Raw genomic sequence first — 22,407 nt, forward strand, 5'->3', positions numbered from 1 at the left:
CATGAGGTGCTATATTTTGGACTCCATACAGACCATTAATATATAATAGACAAATGACAAAGCAGAGACAATAACTTTCTAGAGATAATATCCTTATTCTAAGAGACCAACAGCTGTCAAAAGCTCTTCATTTATGAAAATATAAGAGAAGGTCTGGGAAGCAAGACTGTTTGAATCAACCTCTAGTTTCAAATTAGAGCACCAAGCTACAATAAAATATTTTTATGTTATTTTTAATAAGGCATGATTTGTGAAATCTTTCCACTTGGGACAAAGGATGTGTCAAGAAAATCAACAGTGAAGCAACCATTTTTTTAAAGAGTCAATCAATAGAGTCATGAATTTTACACTCCCATATCTTATGTCTTAAACTTTTGGCCAAATGGAAATTGTTATTACTTAAATATATTTAAAAAAAACTTACTATAAAGTTGGATTTCTTCAAGGTATCATATTTTACTCTAAAGCCACAATAAAATTATTAAATTTAAAATATTTTACTTTCTTCACTACCTTATGGTAGACTTGACATTGTTTACTCTTTCCCAGTCCTGAGCAGTATTATTTAGTTTAACACAGAGAAAGATTTTCATGAGCATTTGGGACAAATTTACAGCCTACAATGATATGTAACTGGCAGGTTATCTTCCTAATCTGCTTTACCACAATCACAAACCTTAACTTTCACCTCTTCAAGTCATGTCAGGACAATGAGGTCAAAGTCAAACGGCCTTTTACCAAGAACACATAGCACAGAAACCTGGATTGACACTTGGAGGCCACATCCAATATTTTTAACCATTGAGAACTTCATTCACTCTATGGAAAAACAACTGGATTAACCAAGAAGGTTAAGAAAACATAATCTTTGACCCATCCATGCAAATAGCAGAAGTATACCGACTTGGCGAGCAAACAGGAAGGAGCCATTAAATACTGTTGGGGTGCCTTCCCTGGATGCACTGAGGTTTTGTTTTCTTGTGAGAAGCTATTTTTTAAATCAATTTATGAATATTCTTAACACCACAATCAGGCAGAGGTTCCCTTTTCCTTAAGTACCCTCCCTTTCAAACAGTCTGCCATCGGTCTCTGTCACATGAACCCTAGAACGTTTGAACTGCACACTGTATTTACGTTTTATTATATTTCAAACGCCTGCCTCCAGCATACCTGACACCCTCTTGGAACTCAGAGCAGCCCCAGGCTGCCAGAGGAAATACCAGCAGGCTTTCACCGGGCTGCACAGACGACTCCCCTGCCCCTCAGCCTGCCGGCCCCTCTCTGCATAGGCCAGGCCACCTCACCAGACCAGCTCCGCAGCTGACGCTCGCAGGCCCATCCGACCTCGGGGCTTTGGCCTGGTGGTGTTCATCACCACCGATTTCCTGACATTTGAAAGGTCCGTGCTTTTGTTTTCAAGGCTAAAAAACAAAACAAACAAACAAACAAAAAAAAAACCCCACAAAACCTCTCATAAAACCTTATCTAGAAATAATCAGACCAGAAACCAGAGAGGAACTGGAGTTTCAAAAAAAAAAAAAAAAAAAAAAACACTCCAGAAACGCTAAACCTCAGAACAAGGGAGACTGAAATCCTTGCCATGACAGTGATGAACTTCACCGCGTTGATGAGCTCATGCATGATCCGAGTTAATAACTGTGCCTGTGTATTTAACTGTTTTCCTTTTCAGATCTCTCGTCCTCGCCCGCCCCTCTTCGCCTCTCACCTGCCAGCCGCCTGTCTCGGGTGTTTTTCCAAATGACATCCAGGGCTCTGGCCGTGGAGTCTCGGATGTGATCACTGAAGGACCTCCGGAGAGGGGCTCTCAGGGGCCGCGCCATCACGTGGGCCTCGGGGTCCCCCATCCGCCGCGGCCGCAGCCGACTTCGGCGCTACCCCGGCGCGGCCACCCACCCGCGGGGCTCGCTCCTGCGGCGGTCCCTCCCCGGCGGCGGGCGGTCGCCGTGCGAGGCGGCCGGGGTGCGTGCGCGCCGGGCCCGGGGGCGAGCGAGCCGCGCGCGAGCCCCGCGCCCTCAGGGGCCGGGCATTGCGGCTGAGCTCGCGCCGCGGCCCTGGGAGCGCCGACTGCAGGCGGCCGCCTGGCCCCGCGCCAGGCCCGCGCGGCTGCCACATCTGGAAAGGCTTAGAAGTGAGCCTGCGACACCCGCGCGCAGCTCTCGGGCTGCCTTCGTGCCTGTCTAGATGATTCTGGCTTCCTGTGTGATCCAGTAACCTGACTTGGCAGAGCTCGGCTGTTGGTCTAGGCAATAACGTGTCCCCCTGCCCTGGCAGGCCGGTACCGTTGGTGTTGAAGGAAAGGCCGGGCAGAGGCAGAAAACGGACGGACGGAGAGGAGGGGTGGGCAGGTGGGGCTGTCTTCCATCTTCATGGCTAATTCTCACTCACATTTGTGTTTTATTAACTCATGTGTGTTTCTACATTAGGCTGTTTATGAGACAGAAAGTCCAGCCTTTAGTTGTGGTTGTGGGAAGGAGCTAGGGCTGGAGCGAACATTCTTCGGATCAATCTAGATTCCCTCTAGGAAACAGACACCTGCGTTTTAAAGCGAAATATTAATCAGCTCCTCGTATTTCCCCTCTAACTATGCTTCCACTTAGAGCCAGTGGTTTCATCAGATAATTCTAGGTTTTACCCTTAAATAAGGATCAGATTTCCCCTGGTTTTGTGAATCTTTTGGCTCCCGCTAAGCAAACTTCATCATTGTAATTGCACATCAAAAACTCTGCCCAAAAGAATTTAAAAAATAAATAGTGCCAAGCACCATGAAATCAAAATATGGGCCAACTGCTTCTTTTACAAGATATGTTTTTGAGTTTTTAAAATGCCAAGTAAATCTATTTCTCTGCCAACGAGTTTGGCTGATTTTCTGCCTTTCAATGCGTTAATAATCCTCTCTTTTTTTTCACTGTTCCCTAAATCCAATCTTACAACTTTCAGTGTTTGGCCTGGAGGCTTAATATTGGTATCAGATAGTATCTAAGAGCTAATTTATAACTTTTCAAAATTACAAGATGCTGTAAAAGCACTTAGTAAATCGCAAGGCATGATGCAAATGCTAATTATTATTGTAATTATTTTTGTACATGAAATCATTTTCAGCCCAGGCTGATCCTGAATCTCCAAATTTCTGTAGTGTGCATCCTCTTTCCCATCACCTTTGACAACTGAATTCTACAAAGGGTGAGAATTAAATTAGTGTAGTTGTGCTTACGAGTTACAACTAATACTAATACTATGCTTATCAGTAACTCATGTGTCCTAAATTTACTGTTTCCAGAGTGCTCATGCCCTTGAGTCCCTCCAAAGTGAGAACATGCTCCTTGGTAGATACCACTTTGCTTTATCACTGGACTGGGCATAGTTAGGAGTCAGTAGGTACCAACTGCTGAGGCATGTAGACCTCTGTGCCTGTGGGAGACAATCCCAAGGGAATATTCTCCATAAAAATCTCAAAAAATTGGACTGCCTAATACTTGTTCCCTTTTAAAATGGAGTACCCAAAGTCTGTCTGTGTGTGTGTCCTTCAAAGAAGCCTGGGCCCTTTTGAACCAAGTTTCCTTGTTTCCTGGTCAGATGAAACAGAAGAGGTCTCCATGGACCCCGTTTGCAGAGGGGCAGCATGAAGCAGCCACAGCGCGAGCAGGAAGCCACAGCCTGTGCTAGGCATGGGGAAGCTGGAGATCAAGGGGCCCTGGCTCTGTCTTGGAGGAGGGAAAAAATCACACTGACTCACAAATGGTTTCAAAATAGTGTGATTCGTTCTGTGATCGAAGCATGTGCCAAGGAGCACCAAGAAGGAAAAGGTAGCCTGGATTCCTCACTCCTGTTAGGCACAGACTACATCTAAATTTCTCCAACTATGACAGAGTCAGGGATATACAGTCATTTCTAGCACAGATATCAACAACTGATAGTCTGAGTCATGCAGAGACTGACTACAAAGGCACAAAGCTCTTCTCTACCCAAACACAGAAAGGAAGGGGGAGCGAAAGAGGGGAAATAGTGAGTACCTATGATGTATCACAGGCTCTCCTAGCATTAGCTATAGACCCATGTATATAGACCCCTACTGTTATATAGACCACTATCATCGTTACTTTGTCCTCTTTATTGATGAGGAAGCTGAAGCACAGAGAGAAATGTTTTGAGAAAGGTCAGATAGTAATTGGCAGATCCAGATTCACACCCAGTGCTGTCTGCATCCAAAACTCATTAGCCTCCTAATCAATTTTAATGGTCAAACAAATAATAGTGATGAATATTTCTAGGCTCAGTTGATGCTAAGTTATGGATCACAACTCCATAATCTTATCCAAATGAAACTACCACTGGACCCACTGTGTGGAGGAAGAAGCCAGAGTTTTAGATGTTTGAGGTGATGCCACCTATGGAACATCAAGGTCAATCAGTCAAGAGAACCAAGAGCTAGTCAACACATATCGTCTAATGATGGAGTACTCAGCTCAGATCTCCAAAGTGTTCCCAAATGACTCTCCTTCTTTGTAGCACTCTCTTTCCAGGACAATACTCCTGGTTTTGTTACACTGCTTAGAAAAATCTTCTTATGCTAAGTACAGCTTCCATTAGGTAGAATGACCTAAACTATCTGAAAGATTTTTATGTTTTTTTAAAAGGAAAATTACCAATATAAAGGTTGCTTTTTTCTTTTTTGGCCGCACTGCATGACATACGATATCTTAGTTTCCTCCCCAGGAATGGAACCTGTGCTCCCTACAGTGAAGTGTGAAGTCCTAACCACTGGACCACCAGGGAATTCCCATAATGTAACTTTTACTGATAGACTATTGGAGAGGAGAGACACAGCTAAATGTTTTCAAGCAAGGTGGGCTTTAATTACTGATTTTACCATAGCCCAAAGTAGAGCTGGCAACTTGGCCCCTCATTTCTAAAAACTCATTAAATCCAAATTTCATTGTGAGGTCATTTCAAGTCCTTATGGAGAAACTTGGCTACATACCATGGGTATGGTGCAAAAAACATTCTAATACAGAACCAATTTAAAATTATATTTTTACTTCTGTTTTCTGTCTGCACTTACTGGCCATCAGAAATGTTCCACAACAACAAAAAAATGCCCTTCAGAATTTATTGTTTATAGAATAACTCCTCAAGTTATATTTCTACAAATTTGAGATAATCCAAGTCTCCTGTAATTGTGAGGGGTGAATACAGTATGTGATAATTAGTGTTGGTCTCAGCTTAGCAGATGGGAGGAGTGGGAATAGAGAAGTCATTTGGTGTTTTTCAAGATCCTGCTGGGAATTGTAAGAGCAGTGAAAATAGCAACATCATGCCCTGATTGCTTTTCAGCTCCTGCTTTTTATGATAAAGGACTAGTTTCAGTCATTGGTGGAGCTGCCCTCTGACCTGAGGAAGCTTTGCAAACTCATCTAGATCCCTGGAGAGCAGGGATTCTAGTCAGTATACCAAGCTAGAGATTCTGGCTTACATATGCCTCTAATATTTTCCATCTAAGCAAATCATCCCACTCTGGCAATGTATTACATATTTTATCTAATTTATAAATGTCATCTTATTGCAAGTAAATCTTTTAATTTCATAGTATTTCTAGGTCTATGTGCTTTGATCTAACGGGGACACCTTCTTGTCCGAGCCAGTGTAACATAAATCTGCTTTGGTCTTGTGGTTACTCTCATTTGCTGATGCAACTTACTTAAGCCTTTTAGGACTACTCAAAGTTGGCTCAGAAGGAAAAGAATCTTCCTGGAATGCACGAGACGTGGGTTCTATTCCTGGGTTGGGAAGATCCCCTGGAAAAGGGAATGGCTACTTTCTCCAGTATTCTCCCCTGGAGAATTCCATGGAGAGAAGAGCCTGGTGGGACACAGTCCATGGGGTCAAAGAGAGCTGGACACAACTGAATGAGTAACACTTTCAAAGTTCTGGTAGATTCTTTCAAAATAATGACAATGATGGGAAATGGAATGTTTATTAAGAGTCACTGTCATGCATGGACCTAGGTCTTTGGTACAGGAAGGATATTATTAAAACGGCATTTGGATAAGCCCTGTAAGTGAGAGAGCCCCTGCGACAGGATAGCAGGTTTGGTGAACGACAGTGTCTGCCTGGCAAAATAAGTCTGCCTCCAGGGCTGTAACTTCACAAAGGAGCTCTCTTCCATTAGGTAGGTATCCAAAAGCCCGTGTCAAGGAGAATTCATAGTCTGAAGCTTCTGTAACTCTGAACAATGTGTAAATGGTTTCTGTTTACTCCAGTGAATAACATCTAGCATGTAGATTACATGGTGCCAAAGACTGCTTTGTTTTGAATTGTTTATTTAATATGATCATCTTTACTACATTTACTACGTTTGTACATTTACTACTACATTTGGTGCAAGTGGCAATTTTATTTCTTAATTTGCTTCTACGTTTGGAACACTAAGGGGCTTCCCTAGTGGCTCAGAGGGTAAAGAATCTGCCTGCAATGTGGGAGACCCAAGTTCGATCCCTGGGTTGGGAAGATCCCCTGGAGAAGGGAATGGCAATCCACTTCAGTATTCTTGCTTGGAGAATTCCATGGACAGAGGAGCCTGGCAGGCTATACAGTCCATGGGGTGGCAAAGAGTTGGACAAAATTGAGTTATTAACACTTTGGGACGCTAAGGGTTACACTGAATTTGGTTGAGAATCTCTTTTGTGATAAGCTCAAATGTTCTCAAAGGGCTCAAGTCAGGTCATGTACACTGTTACGTATCTGTGTATGCTTGATGGACCAGTAGACCATAATGACCATATTCTTGGTGATCTCTGACCTGGAGGCAGACAGGACCCACCTTAGAGGGGGAAGAAAATCTTAGAATCTCTATCTATGTATATAGTTCTTTAAATATTTCTACTTTTGTCAAATGTCCAAAGCACTTAAGTATAATGATTTATTACCTAATTTACAAATAAATGTATATATTGGGGTTTTATGCTAAGAAAGTTTTACTGATGGGAGTTAATGATCAAAGAAGTTCAGAGACTTTCTCTGCAACTAATGATATATACCAAAATCACACTATCTTTCAGAGTGAAAACTTGTTTGGGGCATAGTGTTGAATAAATATAAAAGAGGAAAGGGTGTAATAGAACAGGAAATGAATATAACAAGAGAGAAAAAGACTTCCTTTTCTTCTTGATTGATGCAACAATTTTTTATTTCCTTTTCAACTATGGAATCTCATGCTTTCTGAAACAAAATTCACCCGGGCTGACAGAAGTCATGCCTGTGAAAAAAGAAAGTGCTGTAGACTGAATGTTTGTGTTACCCCAAATCCTGACGGTATTAGGAGGCAGAGCTTTTAGAAGGTGATGGGGTCATGAGAGTGAAGCCCTTATGAATGGGATTAGTGCCCTTAAAAAAGAGACCCCAAAGAGCTCCTCTGCCATTTCTGCCATGTGAGGGTTCAGCAAGAAGATAGTGTCTATGAACCAGGAATTCAGCTCTCAGACACTGAATCAACCAGCACTGGATCTTAGACTTGCTAGCCCCCAGACTGTGAGAAATAAATTTCAGTTGTTTATAAGCCACTCAGTCTATGGTATTCTGTTAAAGCAGTCAAAACAGACTAAAGACAGATACAGGCTTCATTTCAGTCCTGCTTCTTGACAGCTTTGTGACTTTGAGACAGCATTTTCACAACTGCTAAAGATGGGATTGACTAGATCACTAATTCTGGCCTAGAGGGGAAGATGGAAATGGTGAATATCAGAATCATACAGGATGGGGCCTCTCCTACTGAAGTGAAACAAAAAGGTAAAATAATTCTACTGGGCTTGATGGTCTCATTCCCTTTCTGAAAAATATCTCAACAGAATCTTAACTATTAATAAATTAATGGACCATTTTTAATCCTTTCCTCAAGCGATTTCCAAGTGGCTTTGAATATATTTCTTTGGAATTGTTCATTTATCTTGTTTTACTCCTGTCTCAATTATTTCTTTCTCATTTTCTGTAGTTGACTTATTTTCTACTGACATTTTCGGCAAAGAGATAATAAAAGATGCTAGAGAATGGAAAGAGAAAGTAATGACGCTCCTAGAATTTTTGAATAAAATAACTTCAAATTTTCTTACTTCAAAATTTCAAAATTTCTTATGAAATCTTCAAAAACTTCAAAATTTTTTATGATTTCATAAAGTTAAAATATTTTAAATTTCTATCGAAAAAACATATATGATACCTCACCAATACTAATGCTAAAGAAAATAATGCATATATAATTTATATTTTCCTATAAATATAAATTTTCTTTCTTTCTTATAAAGTAATAGGCTATCTAATGGTAAAATAAATTATAGGTAGAGTAAAAACTTTAGAAGGAATTGATCTCCTTTTTCTTTTAAATTCTTCCTTTTATTCTTTTAGTTTTCTATCCTTTATTCTTCACAATGTAAAATTCCAGCATTTTATTAATTAAAGGAGTCGAACATTATGACACAGAATTACAGTCATGTAATTTCTCTGCTTATTCAGGTTTAAAGTTTATTATGACTACTATGGATTGCTTTTAAATTGTATTTATTTCAATTCATACCATCTATTTTATGGATAATCTTATTGAGATTTGGATCAAAAAGAAATAACTTCTCACCGATTCTGAATTATAAGGCTTCCTTCTGAAAAACAAATAAAATATTAAAACTGTTCATTTTACCTTTATGTATGTCCACTGCCACAAGTCTCAGTAAGGAATGCCAGGTATGATTATCCTTTGGATTGTAACAATTAACAATAACCTCAAATAACATGCTACACTAATAATAAATCAAATGTTATTCTGGATGACAGCTGAATGGTATACTCAAGCATATACACTCAGGAATAATTTCAAAGTCAGACCAAATAGGAATCCAAATATTTGTCTATGTTAATGTAACCTATTGATTACACCCTTCTAATGTTTTATATTGTGACAAGACCCAAAACAGTGCCAATACTAACAGGCTAGGATGTTTTTGTGAAAAAACTCTTTTACAGGTTGACTTAGCTTTTGTCCATGAAGGGATCTTGCTCTTTCTCTTCTCACTCTCTCTCTCTCTCTCTCTCACACACACACACACACACACACACGAATACAAAACAGTGTTTTTCAGAAAATGTAAAACAGGTAATGCAGGACTGTAATCTCTAAAAGGTCAAAAAAACAAATAGATGAGCTATACTATTGCACCAACTTACTGCCTGGGAGAAGTTTCTGGGTCACAGAGTAGAAATAGGAAAGCCATACACAAGCTGATGGTCTTGAGGTGAAAGAGATGAGTCTGTGGAGACTGAAGCAGGGCAGAAGGAACGGCATAGAGAGTGACTTAGGAGATCTGCAGAAGGGTCTCCCCAAATGTTTGACTGAATGCTAATTGGCACAGCTGTAAGAAGGAACTCTCCAAAACCAGGGAAAGAGGTACTGGAAGTCAGTAGGCGGATAACTTCTTGGAGCTCACAAAGTGAAAGTAAAAGTTGCTCAGTCGTGTCCGACTCTTTGCAACTGCAGAGCCCATGGAATTCTCCAGGCCAGAATACTGGAGTGGGTAGCGTTTCTCCAGGTGATCTTCTCCAGGCAATCTTCCCAACCCAGGGATCAAACTCACGTCTCCCACACTGCAGGCAAATTCTTTACCAGCTGAGCCACAAGGGAAGCCCCTTTCACTTTTACTGAAGCCTAGGATTAGTTCTGTTCCACCAGCTGGCATGAGAAGTCCTCAGGTAATCTGGGGCACTGGATGAAATCCCCCAAAGAGTCATGTATCAGTAGGGGGACTAAATTAGTGTCAGAAAAATGGCTGCTGTTGACCTGCCAGCCGAAGAAAGGAATAATAAAGATAAGACAGAAATCATGGAAATTGAAAATGGACAAATGATAGAGAAGATCAAATCTATTTCTTTGAAAAAATCAATAAAATTGATTAACATCTATTTGGGTTAATTAGAGATAAAAATTAAGTTTAATGAGGTCACAAGATTCAAGGTCAATATAAAATAATCAGTTGTATTTCCATATACTAGCAATGAACACTTATAATGAAAATAAATACCACTTATGATTAAAAAATACAAACTACTTAGAGATATATTTAACAAATATATAGACAAAAACATATACATTAAATGCTATAAGAAACTGCTAAGAGAAACTAATGACCTAAATCAGTTCAGTTCAGTTCAATTCAGTCGCTCAGTCGTGTCTGACTCTTTGCGACCCCATGAACTGCAGCACGCCAGGCCTCCCTGTCCATCACCAACTCCTGGAGTCCACCCAAACCCATGTCCATTGAGTCAGTGATGCCATCCGATCATCTCATCCTCTGTCATCCCCTTCTCCTCCTGCCCTCAATCTTTCCCAGCATTAGGGTCTTTTCAAATGAGTCAGCTCTTCACATCAGTATTGGAGTTTCAGCTTCAACATCAGTCCTTCCAATGAACACCCAGGACTGATCTCCTTTAGGATGGACTGCTTGGATCTCCTTGCAGTACAAGGGACTCTCAAGAGTCTTCTCCAACACCACAGTTCAAAAGCATCAATTCTTCTGCTCTCAGCTTTCTTTATAGTCCAATTCTCACATCCATACATGACAACTGGAAAAACCATAGCCTTGACTAGACAGACCGCTGTTGACAAAGTAATGTCTCTGCTTTTTAATATGTTGTCTAGGTTGGTCATAAGTTTCCTTCCAAGGAGCAAGAGTCTTTTAATTTCATGACTGCAATCACCATCTGCAGTGATTTTGGAGCCCAGAAAAATAAAGTCAGCCACGGTTTCCACTGTTTCCCCATCTATCTGCCGTGAAGTGACGGGACCAGATGCCATGATCTTAGTTTTCTGAAATTTTGAGCTTTAAGCCAACTTTTTCACTCGCCTCTTTCACTTTCATCATGAGGCTCTTTAGTTCTTCTTCACTTTCTGCCATAAGGGTGGTGTCATCTGCATATATGAGGTTATTGATATTGAATAAATAGAGACATATACCATGTTCATGGATTTGAAAACTCAAAATTGTTAGGGTTTTCTCCATAATAATCTCCCCTTAATAATATATAGATTCAACATGGAAACAATGAAAATTCCATGAGTTTTTTTTTTAAAACTTGACAAGCTGATTCTAAAATGTATTTGAAAATACAAACAACCAAATCCACCTGAAAGACTTTTAAAAAGAAGAGCAATTTTAGATGATTTACACTACCTGATTTCAAGATTTACTATAAATCTTCAGTAATCAATTCAAGAAAGGATGATACTGATTTAAGGATAGACATATAGGCCAATGGAACAAAATAAAAATTCCCAGAATAGGTCCATACTACCCATTCAGTTGATTTTTTATAAAGATGCCACGGTAAGCCAGTGGGGTAGGATAATTATTTTCAAATGTTGCTGGGATAACTGGGTAACCATATGGGAAAAATGAATCTCCACACTTACCTCACACTTTAAGCATTAAGTCTAAATGGACCATGAACCAGAAACTTAAACGTAAAACTCTAAGACTCATAGGAGAAATTTTGTGACTTTAAGTTAAGCAAAGTTTTCCTGCTGCTGCTGCTGCTAAGTCACGTCAGTCGTGTCTGACTCTGTGTGACCCCATAGACGGCAGCCCTCCAGGCTCCCGTCCCTGGGATTCTCCAGGCAACAATACTGGAGTGGGTTGCCATGTCCTTCTCCAGTGCATAAAAGTGAAAAGTGAAAGCGAAGTCACTCAGTCGTGTCCGACTCTTCGAGACCCCATGGACTGCAGCCTACCAGGCTCCTCCATCCATGGGATATCCCAGGCAAGAGTATTGGAGTGGGTTGCCATTGCCTTCTCCAAAAGCTTTCCTAGGCCTTCATAAACATGAATCGTAAAAAAAGGAAAGAGAGAGAGAACAAAATAGAACAAAAACCTCTGTTCTTTTAAAAGGACCATGAAGAAGAGAAAAAGACAAGTTACTGGCTGGGAAGAAATATTTGTAAAGTATATATCATAAACAACTTGTTTTTGGAATGTATAAAGAATCTTATGATTCAATAACACAAAGGCAAATAACCAGACTTTAACAATGGAACAAAAAAATCTTCTTTAAAGAAGATATATGAATGACCATTAAGTACAGTAAATGATAATTGGCCTCACTAGGGAAATGAAGATTAAAAGCATACTGAAATACTACTACTTACTAAAATTAAAAAGATGAACCATACCAAGCACTATATTGGAGAGAATGTGAGGCAACTGGAATTCTTACACATTGCTGGTGGGAATGTAGAATGGACAGACAGCTGTCCAGAGATGAGCACAGAAATTGAGGAAGCATTTAGAAACATCTAAATCAATCCTGAATATTCATTGGAAGGACTGATGCTGAGGCTGAAGCTCCAATACTATGACCACCTGATGCGAAGAGCCGACTCATTAGAGAAGACCATGATGCTAGGAAAGATTGAAGGCAGGAGGAGAAGGGGACGACAGAGGATAAGATGGTTGGATGGCATCACCAACTCAATGGACATGAATTTGAGCAAGCTCTGGGAGATGGTGAAAGACAAGGAAGCCTGGTGTGTTACAGTCCATGGGGTTGGGGTTGCAAAGAGTTGGACATGACTGAGCAACTGAATAACAACAAAAAAAATAGTGTTAGGTGGGCTTCCCAGGTGTCTCAGTGGTAAAGAATCTGCCTGCCAAGCAGGAGATGTGGGTTTAATCTCTGTGGGAAGATCCCACAGAGAAGGAAATGGCAGCCCACTCCAATATTCTTGCCTGAGAAATCCCATGGACAGAGGAGCCTGGTAGGCTATGGGGTCGTAAAAGAGTCAGATACAAGTTAGAACTAAACAGCACAGCATAGTATAATAGTTTGACAGAGTAATTCTATACCTGTTGAATCTAATGATAACATACTTTGCCTTCTATTTTTTTTTTGTTTTCCCCCAATTTTTTTTCCAGTGCTTTTTCATTTTAAAATGGTATATGTCCACAAGAGATTAAAAAAAGTGGTCACCATAAATAGTTTGGGAAACCCTACTCTAAATGTATGTATAATATACCTAGAGAAAACAACTGCTTGAGTATTTCAAGGGGTGGTAATTTAGCTTCCTTGTATCTACATGGAGAAGGGTTCCCTGGTGGCTCAATGGTAAAGAATCTGTGTGCCAATGCAGGAGGCATAGGACACTTGGGTTTGATTCCTGGGTCAGGAAGATTTCCTGGAGAAAGAAACGGCAAGAGCCTAGTTGGCTACCAGTCAGGGGGTGGCAAAAGAGTGGGACACAACTTAGCAATTAAACATTAGACAACAACAACAATCTACATGGAGAAAAAAGGTAAAACACTGTTTCATAAGTATTTAATTAGCCTCTAAATTAAATAACTTTCATTATTTGCACATTTCTTTCTATTTGTTATTTACAAATAAATTAACATAGGCAGCAATAATATCTGAAGTTGGAAATTGAAAAAAAATGAAATGAAAGGACACAGAAGTATTTTTTTTGCCTTTGGAATTTCATGCACAGTAAGAGGTTCATTTCTGCCACCAAGACTATAGATCATTGGTGATACAAGCACACCCAAACCTGAAATATTTAAAAAAAAAACAAAGGATGGATGGTGGCAGGAAAAAAAATGGTAATTTTGTCATTTACGTGTAAAATATAATTGTTTTAAAATAAGCCTCCTTTTATCTAGCTAGTTTTCAAGAAATGGTTAGCATTTTGTAGAAGGATGATTTGCTCTAAAATCTTTGTTGTTGTTGTTTAGTCACTCAGTTGTGTCTGACTCTTTACAACCCCATGGACTGTAACCCACCAGGCTCCTCTGTCCATGGGATTTCCCAGGCAAGAATGCTGGAGTGGAGTGCCAATTCCTTCTCCAGGGGATCTTCTCAACCCGGGAATTGAACCTGCATCTCTTGCGTTGGTAGGAAGATTCTTTACTGCTGAGCCCCCAGGGAAGACCCTAAAATCTTTAGAAGCAGCTATTTTCTTTAGTGTAAAGACACTATAAAGAAAGCTGAGCACTGAAGAATTGATGCTTTTGAACTGTGGTGTTGGAGAAGACTCTTGAGAGTCCCTTGGACTGCAAAGAGATCCAATCAGTCAATCCTAAAGGAAATCAGTCGTGAATAATCATTGGAAGGACTGATGCTAAAGCTGAAACTCCAATACTTTGGCCACCTGATGACAAGAACCGACTAATTGGAAAAGACCCTGATGTCGGGAAAGATTGAAGGTGGGAGGAGAAGGGGACGACAGAGGATGAGATGATTGGATGGCATCACTGACGCGATGGACATGAGATTGAGTAGGCTCTTGGAGCTGGTGATGGACAGGGAAGCCTGGCATGCTGCAGTCTGTGGGGTCGCAAAGAGTTGGACATGACTGAGCTACTGAACTGAATTGATTTTCTTTAGTTCCCTAAATTCGTCTGTTAGCTCTTTTTTATCTTAATGGTATCACTTATTTATTATCATGAGCATGGTTGAATTATAATAAAGCAGAACTCAAGTTTTAAAAATGTATCACCAAAACAAAAACATAACCCAAAATCTGACTTTTCTCTAAACTCATCACTAAATTCCTTGTGATTAAAAGTATTAAAAGTCCTTGATCAGTGTTGACTATCATTGTAATCTAATGGGGTTTGGGTATTGTAGTGCATCATTAAAAAAAAAGTTTCTGCCTCCTTTTTGCAAACTATTTAATAAAGAGTTAAGAATGAGGATGTCTAGATTTTTGCAGCTGGGGTAATACCACTGATTAATCTGAAAAGATTTACTATTCTTAGTGAAAATTAAAATCACTCTCTGAGGCCTGCTGGAGTCTGGACTCATCCCATTTTTTCCTATCTTCTTTCCTTCCAAACACAAACTCTGTGCTCCAGCTGGCCGGACCACACCATTGCATCACCGTGCCTTGTGTGTTCCCATGAAGCCTAACTTTGCCAACACCACTTTCCTTGCCTAGAAATGTGTCAGATCTTCCATTCCAGCTTTCACAGCTTTCTGTTTCCCCAGATTTTCTCTGGATCATTCCAGCCCAGGTGTCCTCTCTCAGATAAAAGTCTAGAGTCTCTTGACTATCTCACCACTTAGTCATTGCTACGTATCTTGCCCAGCAGGCTGGAGGCATTCTCAAGGGATGTGTCCTCAAGGTCTGGAACAAGGAAGCTCTGTGCTGCCTCAACAGAAGAGGCAGGAAAAGCAGCACGTACGGACACCCCTCGTTCACAGACCTCCCCTCCGACTCCGATCTCTGGTGCTGAGCTTTATAGTGGGGGGAGGAGAGAGAAAGAGGGTAAGGATGGGCTGACATTTGGCTCGACTTGGATTAACCTGGAATAGGAATAATAGGTTCCATTGAGGGAAAGCTAAAGACTGTGGACTTACTAAAGAACTATACTACTTACATCAGCTGTCAGCAATATATGGCAGTGATTTTTCAGTGTCACTTGGGCTGTTTCTAGGATTCCATAAATTATGTATAAACTACTTATATCATTCCTTCATTTCCCTCTCTGACCATGATCCCTGAGATTTATTCCTTTTCCCCAAGTCATCGAGTCTGTCTGCCATCTAACTGTCCAGAATCACCACTGCACAGGTTACTTCTTCATCTCCAAACACCCTCCATCTCACAGAGGGTGGAATTTCTGTTATGTGGTGCTTGATAATCCTTGCTGGGCCATTCCAAGATGAAGATTAGCCCTAGGAGAAGACAAGGCGGGTGTGGAGAAATTTATATCTAAAACAAGAACCTGGGCCAGATAAACATCTTATTGAATGTGAGGGGCTTCCCCAGTGGCTCAGCAGGTAAAGAAACTGCCTGCAATAAAGGAGACACAGGAGACATGGGTTCAATCCCCAGGTCGGGAAGATCCCCTAGGGGAAGGCGTGGCAACCCACTCCAGCATTCTTGCTGGGAAAATCCTACGGACAGAGGAGCCTGGCGGGCTAGAGTCCAGGGGCTGCAGAGTGGGACACGACTGAGTGACTGAGCACGCTGAAAGTGAGTGGTGGGACAACCAGGGCCTCCAGTCTTCACTGCAGACTCTCTGTTCTTTTCTCCTCCTGTCATGTCTGCATCTGGAGTTATTTCCACTGCTTTAAAATGCTGTTATTTTAATTTGATTAGGCAGTGAGTATGCTGGATAATATGTGAAACTATAGGACACAATAGGACACGTCTGATAACTTTGCTTGTTTCAACCAACTTTTCATATGTATCATTTCTCTCACCTTGACCATAAGCTCTCCGAGGCTAGTGTTTTAAATAGTTTTATAACCACAGCACACTATTTGGTAAAAGTAGATATTCAGAAATATTTCTGGTTTTATTTATGATAAAATATGACCTTTCTCGAGTCTTTCAGTGTCAGGATAATTTTCCTTAAGCCTTAGGCTTTTGTTATGCTGTACAAACTTTGAACTATGTAATGAAATTCATGTGCATGTGGAAGAATAAATGTGAAACTTTCATTGACATTAAGCAATGATCCTCAAACTTTAGTACGGATAAGAATTCCCTGGAGAGTATGTAACATTTAAGATTCTTTGGTCTAAGATATTCTGATTAAGGAAGCATGAAGGAATATAGGAACCTGGGTTTTAAAACAAATATTCTAGAAAATTCCAGATGTAAAAGCTGGATTTAGAAAAGGCAGAGGAACCAGAGATCAAATTGCCAACATCCTCTGGATCATAGTAAAGGCAAGAGAATTCCAGAAAAAAACATCTATTTATGCTTCACTGACTATGCTAAAGACTTTGACTGTGTGAATCACAACAAACAGTGGAAAATTCTTAAACAGATGGAAACACCAGACCACCTTACCTGCCTCCTGAGAAATCTGTATGCAGGACAAGAAGCAACAGTTAGAACTGGACATTGGAACAACAGACTGGTTCCAAATTGGGAAAGGAGTACATCAAGGCTGTATACTGTCACCCTGCTTATTTAACTTATAGGCAGAGTATATCATGCGAAATGCCAGGCTGGATGAAGCACAAACTGGAATCAAGATTGCCAAGAGAAATATCAATAACATCAGATATGCAGATAATACCACCCTTATGGCAGAAAGCAAAGAGGAACTAAACAGCCTTTTGATGAAGGTGAAAGAGGACAGTGAAAAAGGCAGGCGTAAAAGTCAACACTCAAACAGTGAAGGTCAGTGGCATCCAGTCCCACCACTTCATGGCGAATAGACAGGGTAACAATTGAAACAGTGACAGACTTTATTTTCTTGGGCTCCAAAATCATTGTGGATGGTGACATGAAATTAAAAGATGCTTGTTCCTTGGAAGAAAAGCTATAACAAACCTAGACAGCGTACTGAGAAGCAGAAACATTACTTTGCTGACAAAGGTCCATCTAATCAAAGCTATGGTTTTTTCCAGTAGTCAGGTATGGATGTGAGAGTTGGACCATAAAGAAGGCTGAGTGCTGAAAAATTGATGTTTTTGAACTGTGGTGCTGGAGGAGACTCTTGAGAGTCCCTTGGAAGGAGATCAAACCAGTCAATCCTAAAGGAAATTAACCCTGCATATTCATTGGAAGGATGAATGAAATCAGTTTGAATTCAGACTGATGCTGAAGCTTAAGCTTCAGTAGTCTGGCAACCTGATGCGAAGAGCTGACTCACTGGAAAAGACCCTGATACTGGGAAAGATTGAAGGCAGGAGGAGAAGGGGATGGCAGAGGATGAGATGGTTGTATGACATCACCAGCTTGACAGACATGAGTTTGAGCAAGCTCCAGCAGTTTGTGATGGACAGGTAAGCCTGGAGTGCTGGAGTCCATGTGGTCGCAAAGAGTTGGACACAACTGAGCAACTGAACAACAACAATTCTAGAAAATGTTGAAGCATACTTCAACATCTTGCATTAAGAGAGTATGCTTTTATTTTCAATTAAAAATGCCATTTTTCTTTCAAGCAGAAGATTATTAAATCTTCTTTATGTGCAAGGCATTCAAAGATAAATTAGACATTGGTTTGATTATATAACATGAAAAAATAAGTCATAAAAATCATAACAAAAGACATAAAAAGATAAACACTGTATGAGAACTGTAAATATAATATTGAGAGATCTGGTAAAAAGGGCTGCTTTCTGAGTAGTGGAGAGCTTAGCAGCTTTCAAAGAGGAGGTGTATAAAGTAATTTGGAGATAGCATGAAAGGAAATTTCAGGAAAAGGTAACAGGGGTAGTGAAGACTCTGAAGCAGAAAGAGCAGGGTGTGGAGAGTATACGCATTCCTGTGATGGAGTCTCAGGGGCGGTTGGAAATGAGGTGGGCAGTTTGACTCACTGGGGCTGGACATTATGCAGACACATCTTTATTTGGATGAGACTTCTAAGAGAAAGTGTAAGGACAGACAAGAAAAGAAAATCCAAACATCAGTGCCAAGTAACTCATTTAACATTTAGGAGGGGGCTCAGTGAGACAAAGATTAAATCATAAATATTATTTGTTAATTACATTAAATAAGATATTAATGAGTCCTATGACATGAATAATGTAACTTTATTTCTATGTGCTCTATGATATTAACATCTATGATTTGAGGCAAACAAAGTTAAGACTCGCAAATTGGAAAATTAACACCAATATTCAATCTAGCAAAATAAAAATCAAAGCACTGTCTAATGCATTTCTAAAATATAATTCCATATAATTGACTAGGTACTTTATATACATACATATACATATATTTTTTACCATCTATATAACTTATGTAGACACTTAAATATAAACCAGGCTCAATTCTAGAGAATCACAAAAATGTTATAAAGTATTCCTTTGCTCTCCTTCCTCTTAAAAACAAAACAAAACAAAAATCTGAAACCCCTAAGGGTTAAATAACTTCACTAAAGAAAACAGAAAGGAGATAAGCTGAAGTCATGGGAAATGGTAGAGAAAGAGCAAGAGGCTGGAAACCTACCACAGATGGAGCAAAGATTTTCCAGATGTGGAATTCTTCCTATGGATCTGTGCTGTCGGCCTGGCTCACTTAAGCTCTACCAGGAAAGAAAATGCAACCATGGCTTCCTTCTATCTGCAATCTAACTAAACCTCTTTTGCTGAAATTTTATATTTTGTTTCCTCTAGGAAAAAGTCTTGATATCTGTGATCTGCAGTTAGTTTTTAAAAACTGGCTTCCATTCCAGATGGGAGTGCTTTTGAAACACCCGAAATTATTTGTCTGTGTGTCAGAATAGCTCTATTGCGAAAGTCGTTTCTAACATTTCTTTGTCACAGTGCTTGTGCCCACATCACAGAAGGCCAGGGAGCTGCCTGCATGTGAGGATGGTGGGGTCACTGCTCTGTTTATGTTCTGCTGTCAGGGACCATCTGGGAGCACGGCTCCTGATTAGCTGCAGAGTGATGAGCGCCATCTCAGAGTCAGGGTCACATGTTAGAGCAAGATCACATGTTTTTTTTAAGGTCCCCAAATTTGGTACTCGAAAATATTACGAAACAATGAAAGTTTCATGCTGTAATAAATAAGCTGGTGTTCTGATTTACCAAAAATCACAAATTTAGAAAACCCTTATATCCCCCGCCTGGCTGAGCTGGGTCTTACAGAGATAAAAGTTACTGTTTTCATGACTGCAGCTAGAATTCAATCATTGGTGGTCTCAGAGGGGGGAAAAAAATCATAGAAATGCCTCCATATCCCATAAACATAGGTGACTTTTTAAGATTAAAAAAATACTAAGTCATAAAATATAGGTAAGTTTAATAGAGTTCAGATTTTTTTTTCCTTTTAAAGACAGTTTATTTTAAAAAATGTATCAGCTGTCTCACTCCCTGATTATTTATTTGTATAGCTTCCCTCTTTTGGTTTTACACTCTTAACTCTTATTATTTAATATCTGACATATGTTAATCACATTCAGTGGAATAAGGAAATGTGAATATAGACTATAAAAATATGAAATTGTTGAGGGCAACTGCACTTGACTCAAATGAATTACAATGCAAATTAAAAACTGAATGGCATGGTCAGGATGACGTTAAGTGATTTTAAAAGGAGATGATTTATTTGGTCAAGGGGAAAAAAACAATCAACCCATGAATCTCATAAATACCAGATATGATGGTTGAAGGTGACTGAAAATGGAGAAACACGTTCTACGGGCTAAAAGGTAATCGATTATGAAGTAGTGATAGAGTTCTGTAGCCTAAAATGGCAGTATAACTGAAAAATGAAATTTTATTGAACATTCACTATATATGCAGTTCTTGCTAGATGTTTTAGAGTAAAATAAATCATAAACAGGAGACAAAAATATTCCATGGTTCTTCATGGTTACTGCATATTATATATTTTGAACATGTATATGTTCATATTATAAATATATATGAAGAAGAAAACAGTGTTATAAGACAGGTAAAATAGATGATTAACTATTTTTGATACTAATTATACTCAGTAGGGATTTGGAGAAGGATGTCTAATCATCTGAATGCAAAGAACTCATTCATGTTGATGATGCTGTTTAGTTGCTAAGTTGTGTCCGACTCTTTGTGACCCCATGAACTGCAGCACGCCAGGCTTCCCTTTCCTTCACTGTCTCCTGGAGTTTGCTCAAACTCATGTCCATTGAGCCAGTGATGTCATCCAACCATCTCATCCTCTGTTGTCCCCTTTTCCTGCCTTCAATCTTTCAATCTATCCCAGCATCAAGGTCTTTTCTAATGAATCAGTGCTTCACATCAGGTGGCCAAAGTACTGGAGCTTCAGCTTCAGCATCAGTCGTTCCAATGAATATTCAGAGTTGATTTCCTTTAGGATTGACTGGTTTGATCTCCTTGCTGTCCAACTAAAAGCCTGAGATGTGAGGACACAGCGATACCCTGCAGACGAGGGGCAGGGCCCTCCTGAGAGTTGGGACTGATAGAAGCAGTTTCCTTTTCCATCTCATTCTCTAGTTTGCATCATCTCTACTCCTCTTTTTTGGGTCAGTTACCCCTTTACCCCGTTCCTCTCTGCAGAATCATGTTTCCTCTGTGACTCCACCTAACAGTGGAGTCCAAAACACCTGTTACAGGTTGACTGAGTTTCTCTGGCTCATAATATGAAGAAGGAGAGAGAAGGAAGAGAAGGAGGAGAAGAAGTGAAAGAGAGAGAGAAACAGATTGTCCGCTGTTCACCCAATGTATTCTCTGGCCTTGAGTCACGTGTGTCTCTCACCCCAGCTGCCTGCCCCCAGTCCAATGGACTCTGGCCATGGGTTAGGACGGGGGGAGGGAGGTCACAGTGTACATAGGCTTCCACTTCTCAGGGAAGAGGATGAGCAGTGACATCTGTCTGATTCAAAGGAAGAGCTTGCCCAACAATAGAGCAACTGAGGTTTGGGGCAAAATATAGCACTCAGGCAAATCCTTGAAGGAAGTGTGCAATTTGGAGAGAAAAACAATAGAAGAGTGTTTCAGGAACAGTAAACTTCAGGAGCAAAGGCATAAGGAGAGAAATAAGTAGACCACATAAACTACATGAACTATTAGAGTTTTACTAATTTCGGTCATACTTTTATTAGAAGACTCAGGGGTGGGAGACGTGGTGCTGTTAGGCGGGACAAGGCGGAGAGAGCATCAGCTTTGAAGCAGGAGATAGTCAAGTTCTGTGACCTTAGGGTGCGCTAAAGATGATGTCGAGGAAGCGTCTCTTCTCAGAGACCACAAGGTAGGTGCACGATAAATAACAGCGGTGGATAACACATGTAGTAGTAGTATCTTTCTTTTGAAAACATAAAGAAATTCTGAAGGAGAGAAATGAAGTAATCACAATCAACGGCTAAGAGAAGAGAGTCACTTTTGCCTAAAGAAGAAGGGATAAAAGTTTACAAATGTGCTGTGGGCAATATATTTTATGATCCATGAGTTGAAACATTTTTGCACTAAAAGTGTGTTAAATAAGCTCCTTTAAATGTGGTATATTCAAGCAATGCAGTGTTAACTTAGTACTAGTACTTAGTACAAGAAACAAGCTATTATATTATGAAAAGACCTGGAGGAACCTTACATGCATAGTTGTAAGTGAAAGAAGCCAATGTGAAAAGCCTATATGTTTTACCACTGAAGCATCACATAGAATAGCTTCCCTGTCTTAAAAATCCTCTGTGCTCCATCAGTTCATGCCTCCCTTTCCCCAACCCCTGACAATTCCTGATCTTTTTGCTATGTCTGTAGTGTACTTTAAAAGAACGTTATGTAATTTGAACTGTACTTTCCACTCAGTTTTCCTGTGAACTGAAAATTTCTCTAAAAAATAAAGCCTATCAATTCAGCAACCCCCTCTTAGGTGCACAGCACAGTGCAAAGTGTTTTTGAAAGGATTCTTACAAAACTGTCGGGAGGCAGAACACTCAACGCACAATGGCA

General features: G+C 40.1%; 1 protein-coding gene across 6 annotated transcripts in view; it reads right to left on the bottom strand.

The window, feature by feature from the left end:
* DLC1 (DLC1 Rho GTPase activating protein) overlaps positions 1–22,407 on the bottom strand; it is a 489,149-nt gene that overhangs the window by 171,355 nt on the left and 295,387 nt on the right. The window contains exon 1 of one of the 6 annotated variants that reach the window (XM_020892417.2): positions 1,727–1,983. The exons of 4 other annotated variants lie outside the window; for them this stretch is intronic. In XM_020892417.2, the coding sequence (XP_020748076.2) occupies positions 1,727–1,865 (139 nt within the window). In that variant the 5' untranslated portion in view covers positions 1,866–1,983. Of the gene's footprint in view, positions 1–1,726; positions 1,984–21,364; positions 21,786–22,407 lie in introns of those variants that run through there. One more of the 6 variants, XM_070459966.1, reaches the window with a different exon arrangement.

Source organism: Odocoileus virginianus, chromosome 32 (genome assembly GCF_023699985.2).
Source record: "Odocoileus virginianus isolate 20LAN1187 ecotype Illinois chromosome 32, Ovbor_1.2, whole genome shotgun sequence".
NCBI classification, from domain to species: domain Eukaryota; kingdom Metazoa; phylum Chordata; class Mammalia; order Artiodactyla; family Cervidae; genus Odocoileus; species Odocoileus virginianus.